This window comes from Clupea harengus, chromosome 11 (genome assembly GCF_900700415.2).
Source record: "Clupea harengus chromosome 11, Ch_v2.0.2, whole genome shotgun sequence".
NCBI lineage: Eukaryota > Metazoa > Chordata > Actinopteri > Clupeiformes > Clupeidae > Clupea > Clupea harengus.
Window position 1 is genome coordinate 6,617,168 of NC_045162.1, and position 22,500 is coordinate 6,639,667.

The window sequence follows — 22,500 nt, forward strand, 5'->3', positions numbered from 1 at the left end:
ATTTCATTTTCAACATAAATGCTCCGTTAGTGCCTCCATCCCTGCCTTCCAGCCTCCTGTGCACACACCTGTCCAGCCACACCCCTGGACTCGACCCTGCCTCTGGGAACGCCACCCTGCAGCAGCCCAGAGCTCAACTGCTGCCTTTAAGGCCAAAACCCCTCTGCTATTAAAGAGCACGCTGCCTCCCACCGCCTTCACTAAATACCCTAGCATGTAAAACACTCCATGGCTGTCTAGTCGACCAACTCACCCCACTTCACCATTCAGATGCTCACAGAAGGTTGACTGGTGAATACCGCACCTGAATAAGGTGTATTATAATACAACAAGGCGATACCTACACTGTAGATGAGCCCTTGAGAAGTGGGAATAGGTGTCATGGGAAACTCTAGCATCTGAGAGTGCTTTACAAGACGTAAGAGGTTGTAGACATGAAGGTTAAGATCAGATTCAAAAAGGGCCAACTCAAATTCTATTTATCCGTGTGGGGGAATTGGATTCTGAGGCGTTTTAAGTGAGTTGTGCTTATCTTGTTGAGTTCAAAGAGATAATTCACACAAAATGTATTAACACATTAAATACATTTTCTACTCATTCAGTTGACAATGCAACTTGTTAGCAAAGTTAGTTTGGAATATCTAAACAAAAGCTTTGTTTTGGAGGATTAGCTGTATGAAAAGTCAGTAGGAAATCAGTGTTGACTAATTGTGGCTGAGCTATTCGTGTAACCGTTGAAACCACATTACGTGGTCAGGGGGGGATTCCCTCAACATTCTGGCTGCCATATTACCCTGCCACCCTGTGTATTTATATGTGTTATTAACATGTGACATGTAGCTGGGTGTATTTATATGTGTTATTAACATGTGACATGTAGCTGGGTGTATTTATATGTGTTATTAACATGTGACATGTAGCTGGGTGTTTTTATATGTGTTATTAACATGTGACCCTGTGTATTTATATGTGTTATTAACATGTGACAAGTAGCTAGGTGTATTTGTTTCTCTCTACCTGTTGGTCTTGACGATGGGTGTGGGCAGGACGCAGGTCAGTCTCCATCCATACATGGCCAACGACTGCAGCAGGGGGATGTAGTCCGTCTTCACCTGCACACCCTGAGAAAGAGCACAGCACAAACACCCCTTTGTGTGAAAAATATTTACCAGAGGGTCCTTCAGAGCCTCCACTCCACTGCTCTCACACATCAGATGCTGAGATGAAGAATGAATGCGGTGTGCAATAATACACTCACACACACACACACACACACACACACACACACACACACACACACACACACACACACACACACACACACACACACACACACACACACACACACACACACGGTGTGCAATAATACATGAAACGGTTTGTTTGTTGGGGGCAAGCGTGGCGGGAGTCTGGACTGCTCGTCTCGTCTCGTCTCTGAGCAAAGGCCGAGTGTGAGGAGCACTGAGCTCTGGGGCTCCGTGGCAGGAGTCGGTCACAGACAGCACGAGAGGAGACGGGACGGAAAGGAGAGGAGAGGAGAGGAGAGGGAGAGGAGAGGAGAGGAGAGGAGAGGAGAGGAGACGGAGAGGAGAGGAGAGGAGAGGAGAGGAGAGGAGAGGAGAGAGGAGAAGAGAGGAGAGGAGACGGAGAGGAGAGGAGAGGAGAGAGGAGAAGAGAGGAGAGGAGACGGAGAGGAGAGTAGAGGAGAGGAGAGGAGAGGAGACGGAGAGGAGAGAGGAGAAGAGAGGAGACGGAGACGGAGAGGAGAGGAGAGGAGAGGAGAGGAGAGGAGAGGAGAGGAGACAGAGAGGAGAGGAGAGGAGAGGAGAGGAGACAGAGAGGAGAGGAGAGGAGAGGAGACGGAGAGGAGAGAGGAGAAGAGAGGAGACGGAGACGGAGAGGAGAGGAGAGGAGAGGAGACAGAGAGGAGAGGAGAGGAGAGGAGACAGAGAGGAGAGGAGAGGAGAGGAGAGGAGAAGAGAGGAGAGGAGAGGAGAGGAGAGAGAGAGAGAGAGAGGGAGAGGAGAGGAGAGGAGACAGAGAGGGGAGGAGACAGAGAGGAGAGGAGAAGAGAGGAGAGGAGAGGAGAGGAGAGGAGACAGAGAGGAGAGGAGAGGAGAGGGGAGGGGAGGAGACGGAGAGGAGAGAAGACGGAGAGGAGAGGAGAGGAGAGGAGGAGGAGAGGGGAGGAGACAGAGAGGAGGAGGAGAGGAGACGGAGAGGGGAGGAGAGGGGAGGAGACGGAGAGGGGAGGAGAGGGGAGGAGACGGAGAGGAGGAGGAGGAGGCTGCATGCAGGAAGTCACTGCGGTTGCCCACACTGCACCTGCCCTCATACCGGAAAAACCATGTCGCGTGTCGACCGTTAGGAGAGCAACACGCAATCGCGCGTACGCAGGCGCATAAAGAGATACATATAGACACACACACACACACTCTCTCTCTCTCTCTCTCGCACACACAAGATGACCTATTTTTTCATCTTGTAAATCACACACACACACACACCCACACACATTTAGAGAGAGATAGAACACCCAAATATCCAAATGTACACACCATTACAGACCCACACAGTTGCAAAAACAGGAAGAGACACACAAACCACTAACGGTTAGCTGCAAAACCCTCTTGCGTGTGTGTGCCTGTGTGTGTGTGGGGGATATAACGGCCCTGTTTTATCATGCAATGCTGAGTGAAACTATGACATGCTGAGACGACGTCTGGCTGGAGACTCGCCGCTCTCCTCTCCTCTCGTCCCCACCGGTGACTCACTCACACACACACACACACACACACACACACACACACACACACACACACACACACACAAGCACACACACACACACACACACACACACACACACACAAGCGCACACACACACACACACACACACACACACACACACACACACACACACACAAGCACACACACACACACACACACACACACACACACACGTCTGCTCTCCCCCACACTTAAGCGCTGGGCAGGAGGCCGGAGCTGGAGCCGTAGCCGGAGCCTGGTGGACGGTGGGTTTGCGAGGGGCCAAGTGTGACTCAGGAAAGAGTTCAAGGCCTCGTTAAAACGGCTTGGTTATTTATACTGGCCCCAGTCGGCCCAGCCGGCCCCATGGGAGAGCACAGAGATTTGTGTTGGATCCCTGCCCGGGACCCCCCTCCTCTCCTCGCTCTTCTGAACAGGAGACTTAAAAGCATGAGTAAACCGAGAAATATTTTTGGGTTTAATGGCACGGCTCGATGTGTGCAATCTGTGCGAGCTCCGCGTGTTGGGTGAACCTTGCCTCGCCTAGCGTGTCCTCTGCCTGACCCCCTCCCTCGCACACCGCACCTCTGCCTACAGCTACCTAAACACTCGGCCTAAACACTCGCCCTACAGCTACCTAAACACTCGGCCTAAACACTCTGTGTCGTGGGAGAGCGGACTGCCTCTGGTCACTCTCTCATGAAGGGAGGGGGTGGTTTATTAGCAGCTACCTGAAACCATGCTTAATACCAATGCAACCATGGCAACACTTTACATTTTGAACATGTAAGGGGTGGTATAGCATGGGGGGGGAGTCCTGGATCGGGAGCCTGTAAGATGCCAGGCAAGTTCTTCATTTATTCCATTCTTTCCTTCATTTCCCAGATGAACGCTAGCTGAAACATGCGTAGGACAGACGCTGACTGGACCCGATCTGGAAAAGGGCTGTTCCAGAGTATTCTACAATCTGCCATAGGTTTGTTGCAGTTTTGTCTTTAGGTTTACATTTACATCTTTTGCATTATCCCCAAGTACTTAAAATTCTGCAAGGTCCTGTTAAATACCACACCCTCCACATTCCATCTATACTGTATTTAAACACACATTGTGGGACCATAGTTGTGTAATGAGATATGAAATCTGAAATGTGACTTTCTGTACTCTATTGTTTAGTAAACCCCCAGAGGACAGAGCCAATATAACAGCACCTTTGACTGAGTCCACTAAACGGAGCTGTAATTACATAAGGAGAGATCGATGGCTCTGCCCTTTAAGTCCCCCTGCCTGGGAGGAAAATGGGTTTGGGACACACCCTCCTCTCAGAGAGTTTGTCCATCACCGTGGCGATCTCTATGGTGATCTGCCTCCCTAATGAAGCCATCATCCTCTCCCTCATCCAGTGGGTCTCGCGACCTCTGCGCGCCGCGGAGTCAAGCAGCGCCGGGAAAGAAACGGGGGTCACGTTTACTTCTCACCTCTGCTGGAGACGAGCAACACACACCATCGCCGGAGGACAGGTTTTAATGATCTTTTCTCATTTTTCCCCTCTCCTTCCATTCCCTCCCTCCTAGCGTGGCAAATGACAGCCATGACCTTCAAAGTTTACTTTCTTGCCATTCAGATCGCGGTCCTCTGGTGGAGCGTGATGTCCTCGTGGAATGTAGCACAAACTGGTCCACACATGCGACTCGGGGCAGAGAGCGCATTTGATTTTAAAACACCTCATTGTAATGCAACGCAATACCCCTACGTGAAGATACTAAAGAAGCTCAAGATGCTGATCTTTGTACCGAACCGCCACGCGTTATAAAACTACGACTGTTGTGTTACGGCTACATGAACACACTTCATCAACGTGCCATCTAACATATCCTCAAACAAAAGACCATCTTTGATTAGATTCAGAGTGCTATTCGTCTCCTAAGCCATTCTTAAAAGCTCCTTTACTGGCATCCTAATACTGGAGATGTTAGTGCTAATCTCATTTTGGCCGTAATTCAGTTTCGGAGGGACTGTGAGTTAGTGTTCTGTCGCACTGCTTCAAAGATGCCGTTCCTCTCCATGGCTTGGCTTTGTAAATGCGTACAGTAACAATGCCCGCGCTGTTGGCTCGCCTTCGCCTCTTCCCGCTGGCCTCGCTGCAAATGCCGAGTACCAAGAGCCTCTTTGGCCCCTCTGTTGAGCGTCTCGGTCACGGTTTCAATTCAATATACGAGGCGAGCTGGTCAGTCGCATTCCACAAACATGAGGAAAAGGGTATAGCTGATTAGGTAGGAGCGCATCCAGGCACTGAGGGCCACATGCTTCCAAGACGTGGGAAAACCGGAGCAGAGGATTTTTAAAAGCACCACAGCCTGCCTACACACACACACACACAGACACACAGACACACACACACACAGACACACAGACACACACACAGACACAGACACACACACACACACACATACACACACACACACAGACACACACACACACACTTCTCTGAAGCAGATGGGAAAGACAACAGTCAGAGTCTTGTTTTAAAACACCAGAATAAATGCGAGAGGGAGAAGTAGGGGGACAGTAAAAATGGATGGTTTGAGTTTTACTAAATGTTTTTTTTCCCCCTTCAACGCCAAAAGGCAAAGTCGTAATTCCTGCCACAGAGTGGATTTGTTCCAGAGATATCTCGGGGGCTGGCGTCAAACGCATTTATTAGCAGAAACACAGCGTGTTCCTGAAACCGCCTGGCTCATGGCGGAGCTAAGCCATGGCGGAGCAGAGGACGCCTGGTGTTAGCACTAACTATTCCGTGCAGCGCAATAGTTATGCAACACTCCCACCGATTTAGCCCCCGAATGCTAACGAGATGCACGCTTATTAGCGATGCTTATTCTAATCATTTTCTCAGTGTCTGGGAAAAAGCCAAAGGCGGCATGAGACTAGAGGTAATTATGCCCGAGCAACAAAGCCCAGCCCAGCTCCGACGTTATCACCTGACAATCTGCGCAGCTGTGGAGTCGCACTCTATCATAGCCACTTTAAAATAGACACTGTGACATTGAGCAGATACAGTTTTATATTTAAAACGTGATGTGGCGCTGGGAGTTCACACTGTTCCCTTGAAATACGCCATGTGTCAGAGACTATTTCAGAGGAATCAGGAAATGCTGTCTTGGCAATTTCCCATTTTAAACCACAGACTAGAAGGCCAGATTAGCAGCAGTTTCCTACTTTTATGTATACTGTATGTATGGACTGATCTATAATGCAATGACGTATGTATAGGTAAGTAGAAATTTGCCATCACTGTTGCTCTATGCATTTGTAACATTCTATTGTAGTTAATATTCTGAATTATTTATGACTGTAATATGCTTTGAATAACATTAAACCTTAAATACTTGTTTACTACAAAATACAATTTTGCAGGTTTCTTCAAACCTCACTGGTAACAAAAAAAGCTCCATTGCATATCTGCTTGGGTATACTAAACGTCATTTTGGGTTTGTTGCACAACCCCCCCCACACACACACACACTCAAGTGCTCTACCTCTCATTTCTATCCCTCGTGTACTTCAGGTCCATTTCCCCCATTGGACCACAGATACAAAGGATATTAAGAGCCTCCCTACACAATACTCTTCTCCATTTCGCTTCAAAACACATCGTGTTCTCTACCCATCTAGTATGTTCCCAACATTTCCTGAATGCTCTTCCAAAATGGAGTTGTACACGGCTCAGGAGAAGAGCTTTCATCTTAACAACAAAAAAACTCTTCCCAGCAGTAAACACTGAAGTCTCCATTGTGGGTTCACCCATTTCAGTTCACTGATCAGGAGCAAAGCAGCAACAACAACAACAACACAACAACAACAAACAACAACAACTAAAGAACATGGACCAGAGGACCAGTGAGAAGCATTTGCACAGAGGTACAAAGAGTTTTAAGGACATGTATGGTGTAGGAGTATGGTGCTTCACTGAATTACCATGGGACTGCTACTGAGAGAGGCCTACAACATCTCAGAGAGAGAGAGAGAGAGATGGAGAGAGACAGGGAGAGAAAGAGAGAGAGAGAGAGAGAGAGAGAGAGATGGAGAGAGACAGGGAGAGAAAGACAAAGAGAGAGACTGAAAAAAAGGGAGGGAGAGGGAGGGATGGAGAGCTTTAATGATGCTGTGCAACAGACCGGTTAAGTGTATAATTGCAATATTTAAGACTAAATAATGAGTGGGCATATGCTGATCAAGACCCCATGAGTACTGACGCATCCAAACGTTTTTTTTCCATCGCAACAACAACACAACAACACAAAAACACAAACAAATAGTTTCACTGGTTTTTCGGAGTGAGACTCGCAAAAACACTAGAGGCGTTTTTACTTAATTTTGTTTGCGAAGGTGGTATTTAAAAGCCGAACCGTGGGGCTCAGACTGAGTCACATCTTGATGCACGGCGGGATCATCATCCAGGTCAGTCGAGCAGTAACACATTCAACGTCACGCTGTCTGATTGGAGATTGCTAATCCGCTGCAGCCGAGTCTCACCCGAGAATTCATCGTTGCTCGGAGCTCGAGGTTGGCATTATAATGTTGTCTCGTCAGTCGAGAGGCACAATAGGGCACAGCAAGAAAAAAAGGAAGGGGGTGGGGGGGGGGCTGGGGTTGGCAAAACTCAAAACTCGATTACTGCGATAGCATCGGAATACACACTGATAAACCGTTGTTGTGTACAGCATCTACGGAGAGAGAGAGCCCGACCGTGACGGACTCAAAAAGGGAATCAATACCGAACTCTCACGCATATCTGATCTCGCACAGAATGCACCTCGGTCTCCCCCGCTGTAAGGCGTTGTTCACAGGGGAGTGAAACAGGGGATTCTCTGGTATAATTGGCGATTTGCTTGCTTGTCGGGATTGCATGGCGGCGGAGACGTGTGGGGGTGTGCATCTGGGTCGGATACTGGAGGGATTTTATCCAGAAGCTTCTGCCCTGCCTCATCCAGCACTAAAGCAGATGCATTTGGACTAGAATGACTGTCTTTTGGAAGGGTGATTAGCTGCACTGAAATATAAACACAAACACACACATGCATACTTGCACACATGCACGCACACAAACAAACACTCACACACTACAGAATAGCCATTTTGTAAGGCCTTCACTTTCATGTAATGTCTGTAATCTAAAGTATGCATGCTGTTTTACCATAAGCGAATTCATCAGCTATGTGCTCATAAAAAGACATTTGAAACTAGCTGCATACTTCATTCACACGCACACGCACACGCACGCACACACACACACACACACACAAAGATATAAAACACCCACACACTCACATCAATGATAGTCCACTGCTCCACCACAATGGCGTCGTAGGCCGTGGCTGTGTTGGAATCTCCCTCGAGGCCCTCTTGGAAGATGAAGACGCTCTCCACCAGCTTGGGCAGCGAGTCTGTGTGGGGGGGGGGGGGGGGGGGGGGAACACAGTGAGAGAGAGGTTTCAACAGGGGGGCTCCAGAGGGGGGGGGGATACACACAGTGAGAGAGAGGCTTCAACCGGGCCGGCTTCAGAGCGGCAGCCACTGGTCAGAAGAAGCACGAAGATCTGTCACTCCGCATCCAACGGCTCGCTTTCCATCACTTAACCGTCACAAAGACACACGACATCCTTTAACCGTCACAAAGACACACGCCATCACTTAACCGTCACAAAGACACACGCCAGCTCGACTGAGAACAGGAGTGAGGAGCCAATAAGAGGGCTGAAAGGAGAGTGTGGTACAAAAAGAGAAAGTAGAGGCAAAGAGTGCGAGAAAAAGAGAGACAGAGAGCGACAGAAATGAAAGAGATTCACATTGGCTTTCGTTACTGCCAATGAAAGTGCCAATGAAGCATCAGCTTTTAGAAACCATGAAACGGCATCGTTTCTTTACATCGTTTCTTTACAATTCTTTCTTTTTAAGTGACTGATAGCTGCCACCTTCACAGCGCCACAACCAACTGGCAACAGCGCCAGCATCCGTTACCGTGACACCACCCCTCCACCCGCATCCATCCTCCCTCCCCTGAGTTAGCGCTCGCTTGAAGTGCGATCTTAAACGTGGAGATAACAAGCCCAGCTGGGTTTTGACGGAGGAGCTTTTTCTTTACAAAAAAATATTCACTGCTTGTTATTACCCTATTCCATCGTTTGTTTCCGTCCTTATCTTCATCTTTTTTTTTACTCTTCCTCTCCCCCACTTCCCCTTTTTCCACCGCTCTCTTCCCCCCACATCTATTTTTGTACTGTAATGCTGTTTGTGCTGGGTCTCTGTCTGCTCCTTGCTACGCAGCAGATTTCATTACCTCTCAAAAGAATGCCCCCCCCACCACCACCACCACCACCACTACCCCCACCCCCCTCAGCCGGCCCGCTGAAGACCTGCCCATTCTGTCTGTCACAGGATAACCCATTTAAAAGCAGGGCCCGGCTCCTTCTATTGAACACATCTCTCTGCTCTTTCATCTCACCGCACGCTCCGAAGAAGGGATGGGTGGGTGAATGAATGGGTGGATGGATGAAGGGGCGGGGAGTTCACTCTCTGCCCCACACGTTGAGATGCTCCAGGGAGAGGGTTGGAAGGGGAGGGGGGGGGGGGGTCTAGTAATTGTAAATGTCTCCTTCCGACGGGTCTCACGTGGTCGGCAGCAGCACAAAGGCAGTGCTGTGGCGGGGAGGAGCGGGCGGCGAGGAGGGTGGAGGATGAGGGTGGAGGATGAGGGTGGAGGATGAGGGTGCAAAGCACGGATTAACTCAGCTAAGCTCAGGTAGGGGGCCGGCCAGCTTGTTCCGCGGGGGCCATCCCGCTCCTGCCAGGCTAGCTGACATAGCCCTAGCGCGTCTCCCCTCCTGATGGCTGACGGTGGCTCACAGCATGTGACGGCTAAGCGGGGAGAAGTGAGCGCTAAGGGGGGGTCCGTCCGTCCGTCCGGCTGTCGGACTGGCAGGGCGTCCCGCTGGCTTTAGGGGGCTGGGCGGAGCGGAGTGAGGCGTACCTGCTGCCCTGGCCGCGGCCGATGGCATGATTTAAACATGCGGGCGGGCGGCTGGAGAGTGAGCGGCAGAACTGAGGGGCAGCTCATGTATTTTTTAACAGTACAGACAGATCCCAGGGAAGAGAGATAGAGGGAGAGAGAGAGAGAGAGAGACAGAGAGAGAGAGAGAGAGAGAGAGAGAGGGAGACAGAGAGAGAGAGACAGAGAGAGAGACAGACAGAGAGAGAGGGAGAGACAGACAGAGATAGAGAGAGAGAGAGACAGACAGAGAGAGAGAGAGAGAGAGAGAGAGGGAGAGAGAGACAGACAGACAGAGAGAGAGAGAGAGAGAGAGAGGGAGAGAGAGACAGACAGACAGAGAGAGAGAGAGAGAGAGAGAGGGAGAGAGGCTGCTAGCATGGGTGCGGATTGAACGTGACACTTCCCGTCACCGTGCCAACGCGCTGGACTGGGGCGAGCCAGACAGCAGGCACCTGCGGTTGCCAGGCAGATTCTTGCCGTGGTCTGAACAGAGGCACGGGGGAAACGGCGTGTGTCGAGGTGCACGCAAGTGTGTGTGCGGACATATGGCACAACACACACCCACACACACAAACAAGCACACACACCCATACACACACACAAACAAATCAACATGCACACAACAAGCACAGACACAGGAACAGATCCACCCCAACACACACACATACAATGACACAGGTACAGGACCACACACACACACACAAGCACATGAGCACACACTGCCTTGTACCCAAAACAAAACTACCCCTCCAGGGAGCATTCATGACCAATTTCCTTTGTATCTCCCATACGCAGGCGGAGGTATCTTTCCCAAAAGAAGCCCCCCTTTCACAGTATAATAATACCTGATTGGAATTTCATATTCTGGCGACGGCTGGCTGGCTGAGCGGAGTGGAGTTGAATATGGAGCGAGCGCTGTGCTGTGTGAATAGTCATGCATATGAATGTCTCGCAGCTGCGGATACAAATCCTTTCTCTAAAGGGAGAGAGATAGCTCTGGCGGAGGCTGACAAAAGGAACCTTTTTTCAGTCACTGGAGCAGAGCTGATGTCTCTTCACAGGGGCTTCGCCTGGACGTCGCACCCCAGGAGAGTGGCCTTGAGCGAGGTGGGGGCGGCGGCGACGGGGTCCCCCCCCCCCCCCCCCCCCGCATGAATCTTTAATGGAGCTCTCCCGCCGGGGTCAACGGCAGAGTTATATCTACCGCTCCCCCCCCCACCGTCACCCCCCTGCAGGCGCCCGCACGTGCCAACACCGGCACCGGGGATTAAATGTGACCGCTCCACCCTACCCGCCGTGGCTCACCATGGAAACGACGGCTCTGGCGCCAAATTGGTCTTTGCCCTTTTGGAAGTCACCGTCTCGGAAAACAAGAGTACGGAGGTGTCTCATCTGGAAGATGGACACGGCAGAGCTGCCTCTGCACACAGACAGGACAGCGGAGGGTTGCCTCTGCACACAGACAGGACAGCGGAGGGTTGCCTCTGCACACAGACAGGACAGCGGAGGGTTGCCTCTGCACACAGACAGGACAGCGGAGGGTTGGTCATGCTATCGGAAGCCCTCACCGCCCACCCTGCAGGTCGGAGAATGACAAAAAAAGAAGAAGAAAAAAACAAGAGGAAGGGGAGCCCTGCAGTGTTTCCACAGATCCTCATTAGCATCACTGTCAACCCCCCAGAACTTTTACACAGCCTCAGCTGTCTGTGCGTGTGTGTGTGCGTGTGTGTGTGTGTGTGTGTGTATGTGTGTCTGTGCGCGTGCGTATGTGTGTCTGTGCGCGTGTGTGTGTGTGTCTATGCGCTTGTGTCTGTGCGCGAGTGTGTGTGTGCGTGTCTGTGCGTGTACGTGTGCGTGTGTCTGTGTGTGCACACAAGCTAAACATCTAAGTGATGTCAGAGCAGTTGAGTCATCGGCAGGTAACCTCTTCCCGAGGACAAGCAAACACACCCTGGCGCAAACTGGCACAAAATAAAAGCGAGCGAGCGTGGCGGGGAGGGGAGGCGAGGCGAGATGCGAGAGCGATGGGCGATGGGAGATCATTGATCTCCTCTGCGCTCTGATTACCTTCCTCAATCAGATTAAGTGGCAGCCTTGTGGGTGCTTCACCTATTTAAGGCTTGTCTCTCAACAATTAAAGCGGGCCTTGATGTCTTCTAATGGAGGGCAGTAGCGTTCTTGTTAGAGTAGAGGGCTTCTTAATGAATTCAGAGATGTGGAAAACTCAAAGAGATGCTAAATTTGGACACTAACTGGCCAGAAGTTCACAGGCTTGTTAAAAACACATCTTCCCCGCTTCTTATTCAATTAGAGAGCGGTGTGAGGAATAAAAAAAAAAAACACTCATGTCTCTTCTGCTTTGATACCGCAAAACCAAATCAACCCTTCAGGGATCTGAAGATATATCACCTTTTCCTGTTTTGAACTTCTTCTGTGTGGTTACCTTCGTTTAAAAAAATACAAATATTTTATATCATTTCACATTTTGATGAAGAAGGCATGTTCATTTCTAATATGGCTAAGTAATTTGGGCGTCATTTTCTCCTTCCTGTGCAGGTGAAGTCTGATGAAGTGAGATGAGATAAATGAGCAATTTCTCGCAGTCTCAGGCCTTTTCTCCCAGAGACGTGTAATTTCTCCACGGGAATGAATCGTGCCTTCTCCTTGGGAACAACCACATTTCATTATATGAATTATAATGACATGGTTCATTATTCAATTTCCAGGATGTAAAATATGCAAGGAGGCTCTAATTCCATATCAGGTTAATTACACATGTTTGAGAATCGCTGATGCATTAATTCTATGAGATTAATGAATCATGACACCTATTTATACAAGTACTCTTAGACTTGAAGGTTTTCCAAATTAAAAGACATCACCGAGGAGTCGACAGTCAACGCCCCGAATCCGCTATTCCAAGCGCTAGCTAGCGCCTCTGTATCACAGCCTGCCACCACTAAAGGCTAAGGCAAGTTAAAAAGGCGCGAGACGAGACAAGAGCACTCTGTGTCTCTGTGACAAAACACTGAACACTTGAAAGAGCCGCGAGCGGCAATGTCTCTTCACCTGGCAGCAGCTTTCTAACGTCAGAGGATATCAAAGACTTTTCGAGCGGCGGGTGCAAATTCCTGGCGACGCTGCATCGCCGTGTGAGCGGAATGTCGCAGAATTTTTTTGGGGGGAAGCTCCCTTGTACGTCGCTTTGGACAAAAGCGTCTGCTAAATCACTACATGTAAATGTAATCGTAAGCTCACCGTTACCGACGTCGCCCAGCTGGAAGTAGCCGTCCACCAGCGAGGCTCCGTTGTTGAAGTGCTGAGTCATGTGATCGAGCCAGTTGGCCTCCACGTTGGGGATGCCCTCCTCGTGCGGCTGGACTCTCAGAGGCACTTTGACGGTGTAGTACTTGACCTGAGCATCGCGGCTGCAGGGGTGGTTGTAGAGGGCGAAGAGCTCCATTCCTGTTCAAGGACACACACACACACACACACACACACACACACACACACACATACACACACACACACACACACACACACACAGAGGCTTATTTTATGTCTCAGGTCCAACACTCACAGTAGCCTAGGTTGAACAACACTATACCCATGTAGTGATAGAGACAGACACATAAATGTGCTACATAAATGAGCCCCCCCCCCCCCCCCCCCCCCCCCCCGCCCTGCTTATTTCCCATCTGTCCCTCTCTGCATACCTGACTGGCACACTTGATTAGCGGAGCACACCTGATTTAGCCGATCAAGAGCATTATAATTATACTGACTCAATCTTGTGCGCTTTGAGCAGTGACATAAGATTGCAGATAAGGCACGCCAGGAGCAGGAGGGCTGAGAACTGCTGGGATGGAGTATCGAACACACATACAACAAGGACACAACGCAGTCAAAATGCCTGTCTATCTCTTGTCCTGTCTGATACGATCACTGTGAAGGGCCCCTTGTTTAAGCTATTTTGTAAGAGGATAACAAAATTATTGTGAAAAAAATTGCCTTAAATCTAATTTCACCCGTGGATAACCCTGTGACATAAACAAATTTGAAAAGCTCCACGGAACACAAACAAGGCAAGAAAAGCCGTAAACATCCTGAGTTTGTTCTGCTATTGACAGGCCTGTTTCCCGGCCGACACAGAAAAATAAGATATTAAGCCTGGAGTCGGACAGGAGCAAAGTGCATCTAATGGATTCTAATGGCGGGTGATGGATAGGCTTGCCAGGTATTTTTAACCTTGCCTGCTGCTCTTTTTGTACTCTTCGCGGCGAGCCTCCATTGAGACTAATGCCAAATTGACCAGAAGATTGATAAGGGAGCACTTTTGTTGTGGCGCAGGCCATTTATACCAGTGACAGTGAGCACAGGGCCACTTAGCCCGGGCGACAGATGCGGAGCAACAAACTAAATGAGGAGACAGGATGTGCCGTCCACTTGCCCACACAAAAGATTCACGCGCAAGCGCTAAAAAACACAACGCTTGCGCCACGTCCACACACACACACACACACACACGCACACGCACACGCACACGCACACGCAGACGCAGACGCACACGCACACCCACGCACACGCGCACGCGCACACGCCCACGCCCACGCCCACACGCACACGCACACGCGCCCACGCCCACGCCCACGCACACGCACACACGCCCACGCCCACGTCCACACGCGCACGCGCACCGCGCCCACGCCCACGCCCACGCACACGCAGACGCGCACGCGCACACGCACACGCACACGCACACGCACACGCACCCACGCCCACGCACACGCAGACGCACACGCACACGCACACACACACCCACACGCACACACACGCACAAGCACACGCACACGCGCACACGCACACACGCACACACACACGCTCGCATATGTGATTTTAAACATACATGTCCGCTCCAGCTCCAACCAAAACCCCCATACAAACACACACTTAAGCATTAAGCAGAGACAGTCAAGTGCCGTATCATTCTGTGTTAAGACACAGACACATACAATGTGGTGAGGGCCTGCTAGCCTTCGGTTTTCAATCCATCAGATTCGCAAGGAAGGGTGAATCATTAAAGCCATTTCATCTCTTGTGTTTTCCCTCGCGGCGTGACAGCCAGATGGCAAATTTGCCCAAGTCCTGTCATTAGTTCCTCCGCGGAGATCGGGGCAGATGAGCAAATCACGACATCGACACCCCATCGCAGCTCATCACCATGTCTATTTTGGGTGTAAAAGGACCCTTTGATAACTCCATGAGTTTTTCTCATGAGTTTACCCTAACTCAAATAGATGCCTAGCGCATCAGCGTGTCAAAAACGCACAGCGACGTGGGGTTAGCATCGAGCGCTCTCGAAATTCGCAGAGCCTGTCGTCACATGAAAGCCATCAGATGACAAGACCTGCTCTGAGACGCCACCTTGGCGTGCCCCGGTAAAGTGTTGACGTGCACTATTTACTGGCAAAACAAGCCAGCAAAACTTATAATCTCATCTCATCTCAAACTCAATCAGTGTTAAACACACATCTACACAAATCTGCGCCAAGAACATTTCAGCTGCTGCCTTGTCACATGCTTCTTGTCTTTCTCACTTGGCGGCTGCCTCCTCCTCTGTAAATATATGCTCACGAACATGCAGATTTATATACACAATCTCCTTGTGGCTTGATAAGAAACATGCAAACACGATTGCGACGTTCCCTTATGAGCGGAATAAGTGAGGTTGCATCTGATTACCATCTCCCATGCCAGTGAAGCTGGGGGGGTGGGGGTGGGGATACAACAACTAGAAAAGTAAACATGACAGCCCATCCGACGGTTCTCATAATCATAGCATTTCAACTTCAACTCCTCAAGTCCTCACTCATGAAAAAGAGGCCGACCTCTCTTCCAAACAGACAATCTTTCTCTCTACAGCCGAGTAGAATCCACAATAATACAAACCGTGGGCAGACAGCCTTGCTAAATAATGCCCTCATTTATATGAGCGGTAAACTCATTTATATGAGCGGTAACTGTAAATTTCTCCTCCAAAGCATGATACTCTGTGACCTACCTACCCACACACTTTCTTTCAGTAGCTCAAGCAACGGCACCATGAAGACAATGGGCTGTCTGACTTAAACAGATGCACAGCCCCCCACCTACAAACACACACACACACACACACACACACACACACACACACACCTACAAACACACACACACACACACACACACACCACACACACCTACAAACACACACACACACACACACACACACACACACACACGCACACACGCACACACACACACACACACACACACACGCACACACGCACACACAAACAAACAGCTTCAGCATTATTCCTGAGAGATTTAAAAGTGGGGATTCAGGAAACTCTTGCTCCTCTCTTGGTACTTCCAACAGAGAAGCCAGTGTTGCCTCACTGACACGGAGCCCTTGGCTTCCCGTCCCCACCAGCCTGACTAGGGGGGGGTGCTAGGGTGGTGGTGGTGGGGGTGCTAGTGGGGTGGTGGAGGGTGGGTGCCTGACGGAGGGGCTGGCAACCGGGTTAGTCTCAGCACAGACGCTGTGACGGGGGAGGCACAGATGGCGAGGGTGGCGGCGGTGCCGGTGGTGTGGTCGAGGAGAGGGAGGGAGGTGGTGGAGATGTTTGGTGGTGGTGGTGGTGGTGGTGGGGGGTATTCGTGTCGTACGGTGGCCCAGCAGGCCGCCTCCGCACGCCAGTGAGCAATACGCTCCACTCGTCAAAGCACCGCACCGCACCGCACACCCTGCCCGGAGAAAGAGAGCGATTCCTCCACCGTCTCACCCGCCACACGCTAGAGACTCGCCATCTGCTTTTCATAACGGAGCAGAAAAACAAATCTCCACATTAAAAAACAAGAATAATCCTGAGGTAAAAGAGTCAACGTCTGCTCCAACCCAACTCCAGCCCCCTCGAGGACGAGGAGAAGGAGGAGTATGAAGTTTTGGACAGGCGACACCCTGGGGACACAAAGGGGGTGTTGACAACCCTGGAGAGAAACAGTCCCAAGTGGTGGTAACGGTGGTGGGACAAGTGCTAGAAGCACATGACCACGTGCTTCTTCAAGGAAACAGAATCCCCCCCCCCCAAACACATTAAAAACAAAGCAAACGCAAAAATACCACCATGTCACATCATTATTATAATCTGGTGTGGGTGTTCAGTTACATGGCCGGTGTTTAAAGCTGGAGGAAAAGAGACTCCCCAAACGCAGAGTACAGCACTTCCATTGTTATTTAAATATCGGAGCCTGTGTTAACATGGAAAGTGCGATGAAAGTTTAATGGAAAACTCCATAAAACTATGCGATGAAATATTCATCTGAACATCGGGGACTGAAAATGATCTTGCTGATTTGGAGAGCCACAGAGATGCAGAGGAGACGATCTAAAAACATTCTGGAGACGTTCTACAAATTTCTGGAGACGTTCTGGAGACATTATGTAGGCATTGGAGTTGCAGAACTGTTTACAGTAGATGGCCTAGATGCTGGTGCTAATGTGCTAGGGAGATTCTAAAAAGATCCTCCTGAGATGCTATGGATCCTATGAAAGTTCAACAGACATTCTGCTGACGTGGTCATACTCACCATTCTTCACAGGCGCTGAGATGGGCAGCTTATTGGTCCGCTGTGAGACTTTCGTTTCGTTGTTGTTGTGCGTCGGGGACTCCAAGTCCGAGCCTCGAGAGGACGGTGACGCCGGGACGGAGGACTCCTCCTCCACGACCACGTCTCCTCCTAAGTCTGCGCCTCTGCTGCCGTCCCCAGCAGGCTGGTCGTCTTCCCCATTCAGGGACGTGGGCACATCTCCGCCAGACTTGCCCTGCTCCTCCGAGACTGTGAGCTCCAGGGGGCTGGGGCTCTGTCCTACCCCAGAGCTGTGCAGTGAGCTGGGGCTGGAGTGCAGGGACAGGAAGGGCTCCTCTGGATCCCCGAGAGCCGACAGGTGGACGCGGACCCGGCCGGGCTCCTGGATGAAGCCCACAAACATGATCCCCTGATCAGCTGCATCCTGGATCTGCTGCAGAAACCATAAACAAACAAACAAATAAATAAACAAAAATAAAACACACCAACTCAGACAGCAAGAGGAAACACAGACAGCTATTTTCAGGTGGTAATGGCATCTATAATGGCATGCCATGTGGGACGGATTGCTAGGTATTTTTGAAATAACATTTTATGGAAAGCATCACCCCGTTTCTGGCATACGTCTTGGTAGAGCGTGTTTTCTCTCGGACACATTGATTGATATTTTTTGCCGAGACGGCAATCTAACGCATTTCTCTTCTAACTCATGGTAATTCACACCTCCTATATTTGTGCTATAGTCAGGCCCGAAAACAAATCTTCTGCCAGTCTGATGTCGAGAGAAAATGGATGGACATAAACAAGCACCTCTTCCTTATAGCATCAGCCACTGAAATGAAACAGGAGCTTATTACAATGGAGGCAATCCATCGGCGGGGGCTGCTGGCCTCCTAAATCAGCGACGCGTCAACTACTTCGCTGTCAGTTAGCATTCTGAAGTCAACATTTGAATCTCTCATCGGGCCAAAAATTGAAATGTTAACTGTCAAGGAATGCTAATGACGCCATTTTCCATTATCGTTCTTTAATAAAAGCCTGGCCTGGGGCGCCGTTATCTCTCTCTCTCTCTCTCTCTGAGGCAGGGGGGGGGGAATCAGTCTGCCGCGGAGAAGATGTGCAGGTTATTCCGTATGAAAATTAAACCTGAGGACAGGCACATCGTCTGCAATTGCTTTGTTTAATACATATTGGACATTTACGCTCGGAGGTCTTCCCCCCTCTTGCATTATATTTCACAACAATGAGGCAAATGGAAGCGCGTAGATAAGAGCCGTTTTTTGAAATTGCATGTGATGCTGATAATGGTGTCTCACAGGTCGCTGAATCATCGCTCTGTTCTGGCTCGGGGCCTCCGGGTGTTTCTGCGGCCATTCGTTTGAAATGAGCTATTCCTACTGCGCACTGCTCGGACATCCAAATTGGATAACTGTGTGGTTAGAATCGGGCTAATACACTTTCCGCGGCCACATCCGGAGTAGAGTTGGGCATAGGTTTCACCACACTGGACCAGAAAATCAAGGCCGAGGATCACTTGTTTCTGTTTGCGTATGATCCCCGGGCTTATGGCAGTGGTGCGGAGCTGAGCTCTTATCGACTCGCTCTTCTTGTCTCGTTGTCAATTATTTACACTGTTGCCCCGTCCCCCAGCAACAGCATCAAAAAGATGCCACCCACCGCCGCCGCCGCCGCCCGGGCCTGAGACTCACCTTCTTGACGTAGCCCTGGATGTGCTCGGTGCTGGGGGAGCGCTCCGCAGACAGACACTCCTCCAGTCTCAGGCTGCACGACTCAACCAACTCCGACTGGCTCTTCTCCACACTGCAATAAACAATAGAACAACGCTCTGTTAGAATGAATGGCAACATTTATACTGGTTCATATATATATATATATACAGTACAGTATATAATATATATATATATATTCACATATACATTCATCTTCAGTGGATCCACCGGTCTACCCTGCTATCTACACATCTCAATATCTGTTTGAGTTACGACCCCCCAGTGCAGTGGCAGTGCAGTGGCAGTGCTGGGTGTGCTCAGTATATAAGGAGCAATCAATGCCATCACCCCTGGCTCTCTCTTTCGTTTTACTTTTTTTCACACACATGCACACATCTTTACGCACACTTAAATACAGGGATGGGCAAAAATACATCAACATTTATTTTGACATAAGATACAAAATACTTGAAATTTAAGAAGTATAAAAAGTACAAAATTATATTTCCAAGGTAACATGATCATATCCCAAGCCTCCAAACTACACATGCATATTTGATCTTTTGATAATAGTTGACAGCTTTTCACTGCTTAAGAAGGCAAGTTACAAATCTGTTTTGAGAAGTACTATATCATGATGAAGAGTATTCAAGTCAGCTAGATGACCATAGCCATATCAAGGAGGCAAAAACATACATGAAATTTCTTGTCATCCAATCAGAGAGAGTGACACAAACATTCAATGCCTGCCCCCATTCTAAAGTTGACGTGCAGGTGACATGGTCTGCACCAGACTAGCAGACACACATTTAGTCGCTTCTACATCCGTTTTTGGTGAGCAGCTCTCGTCTCCTGGGCTATAAATGGACATTGACACTGGATCAGAGAAGACAAACTAAGACTGCAAACCATGTGTCTTAAACAAGCATGGGCAAAGTGCTCAGCACAATTACAATACAAATTTGTACAATTTGACACAAATTACATAACCATTTTATAAGGCCCATGAAATACAAATGACAAAATACTTTTTTGTATTTCAAATGCATTTTTCAAATACTGCCCTGCTTCGATATACACCAGCCGTTTCCTCTGATACATTGGACATATTGAAACCCCTAGGCATTACTTCTCTGTTTTCCTTGTTTTTGTCTTGTTTGTTTATTTAATAAATTAATTTATTAATAAATAAATAACAATAATAACAATTAACAACAATAACATTTGGTAACAATCTGGTTATTATACTGTGTCTGTATATGCTCTGATTTTGTATATGTATGCATTCTGATTCTTGTAACTGTCGATTGGGATATGTTCTGATTTCTTGTCCTCTATGTAATGACGGCTTTGGCAATACAGTGCCTATTTGTCATGCCAATAAAGAACTTTTGACTTTGGATTCGAGTTTGAATTTAAGAGACAGAGAGAGAGAGAGACAGAGACAGAGACAGAGAGAGAGAGAGAGAGAGAGAGAGAGAGAGAGAGAGAGAGAGAGATCTGTGTGTGAAACATAAAACAGGGATCAGAAATGTGAGTTAACAACCTATGTGGGTTTCCATTTTTCCATTGAAGACCTACAGAATGTGTGTTTTAGAAGTGGTGGGTATAAAACAGAGAGATGAGGCGCTTTCATATATCAAACACGCCCCCCCGCCGCCTTCATAATGGCACCGCATGAGAATGTTTGAAGTGCTGGCCGCTCCACATCTCCAATCCCCACAAGTAAACAACCCACCGAGAGTTAGCGCCAATTAAATATTGATTAAAAACGCAATTCACGGCATGAGTAATTACAGACAAATATTGACATACTGTAATGTAGAAGGACCGGTGGATAAACAAGCCGCACAAGACCACATCCAAACCAAATAACAAAGGATGCAATTCTCCAAACTTCTGCACACATACCTGCATGGCTTACAAGAAGTCCAACAGGCCTGGGTGGCAGACATAGAACAGCTGTTCCTGCTTCTGCTTAAGAGCAGTGTCCATCAGAATTCACTGCATTGCTACTGTGGCTCCCTGTTTATCACAGTGAAGAGCAGCTCTTATCAAATGCCTTCAATCCTGCTGGTCTTGCTAAGATGATTTAGACACACTCTCTTCTCTCACAGGTGTTTGTGTGTGTGTGTTTATGTGTGTGTGCGTGTGTGTTCGTGTTTGTGTATGTGTGCTATATGCGAATGAGTGGGCAGATATGTTTATGTATGTGCACATGTGTGTAGGTATATGTGACTGCGAATGCAAGTGTACATACTGGATGTGCAAGTGAGTGTTTCAGTGTTTTTGTGTGTCTGTACACTGCATGCACATACATGTTTGTGTGTGTGTTTGTACACTGCATGCACATACATGCTTGTGTGTGTGTCTGTACATTGCATGCACATACATGTTTGTGTGTGTATTTGTAGATGTGGGTGTGAATATATGTGCAAATGAGCCCAGTGTATGGATGTGGGTGTGTGCATCTCTGCTCTCGCAGGTCTGTGCCGAGCGGCTGATGGGCAGGGGTTAGGGGATTAAGCGCTATCGGCTGCCGTGGGGGGGGGGGGGGGGGGTGCGGAGCCTCAAGGGGGGTGCGGAGGCAGAGCCCCCCTCCTGCATCACCTCCACCCCTAGGCAAGCAGCTCGTCCATCGCCACATTTAAATGCCCATCTGCCTCAGTAACACTAACACTAATAGTAACACTAACAGTAACATTAACACTTACATTAACACTAACACTAACAGTAACACTAACAGTAACACTAACACGGACGCAGCGACCTCTTCCTCCCACCAGGCCACCTCCACACGCCAGCGAGCAGCATGGGCCGGCACACACACACACACACACCGCGCACCAGGAGCTGGCTTCAGCCGGGATTAAGGAGGACTAGGAATGACTCACTGATCTCTAAGAGAGAGTGAGAGAAACACAGAAAGAGACAAGAGAGGGGGAGAAGGAGGAAGGGAGGGAGGGAGAAAAACAGAGAGAGAGGATGAGAGGGGGAGAAGGAAGGAGGAAGGGAGGGAAAAAAAACAGAGAGAGAGGAAGAGAGGGGGAGCAGGAGGACAGGTAGACAGACTGTCAGAGTCAGGGGGGAGCATGGGAAAGGGTGCAGAAGAGACAGACAGATAAGAGAGAGAGAGATGGAGAGATGGAGAGAGAGAGATGGAGAGATGGAGAGGGGGGGGTGAGAGGGGGAGAAGTGTCTGACTGATCTGAGAGAGGGAAAGGGAGCAGTGATCCTGGACAGTGCTGGTTAAAAAGAGCCCTGTGGGCATTTCAGGAGTTGAAAGCCGCCTCTCACGCGCTCGGCAGTCCTGCCTCCTTCACTCACGCG

At 49.3% G+C, this 22,500-nt stretch overlaps 1 protein-coding gene across 3 annotated transcripts in view; it reads right to left on the reverse strand.

Moving 5' to 3' along the window:
- The window catches only part of LOC105891745 (raftlin-like), a 62,377-nt gene that overhangs the window by 4,790 nt on the left and 35,087 nt on the right, over positions 1-22,500 (reverse strand). For 2 of the 3 annotated variants that reach the window (XM_031576807.2, XM_031576805.2), the window contains exons 4-8: positions 19,150-19,261; positions 17,441-17,873; positions 13,073-13,279; positions 8,095-8,210; positions 1,018-1,121 (exon numbers count right to left, since the gene is read on the reverse strand). In XM_031576807.2, the coding sequence (XP_031432667.1) occupies positions 1,018-1,121; positions 8,095-8,210; positions 13,073-13,279; positions 17,441-17,873; positions 19,150-19,261 (972 nt within the window). The remainder of the gene's footprint in view (positions 1-1,017; positions 1,122-8,094; positions 8,211-13,072; positions 13,280-17,440; positions 17,874-19,149; positions 19,262-22,500) is intronic. The other variant, XM_031576806.2, reaches the window with a different exon arrangement.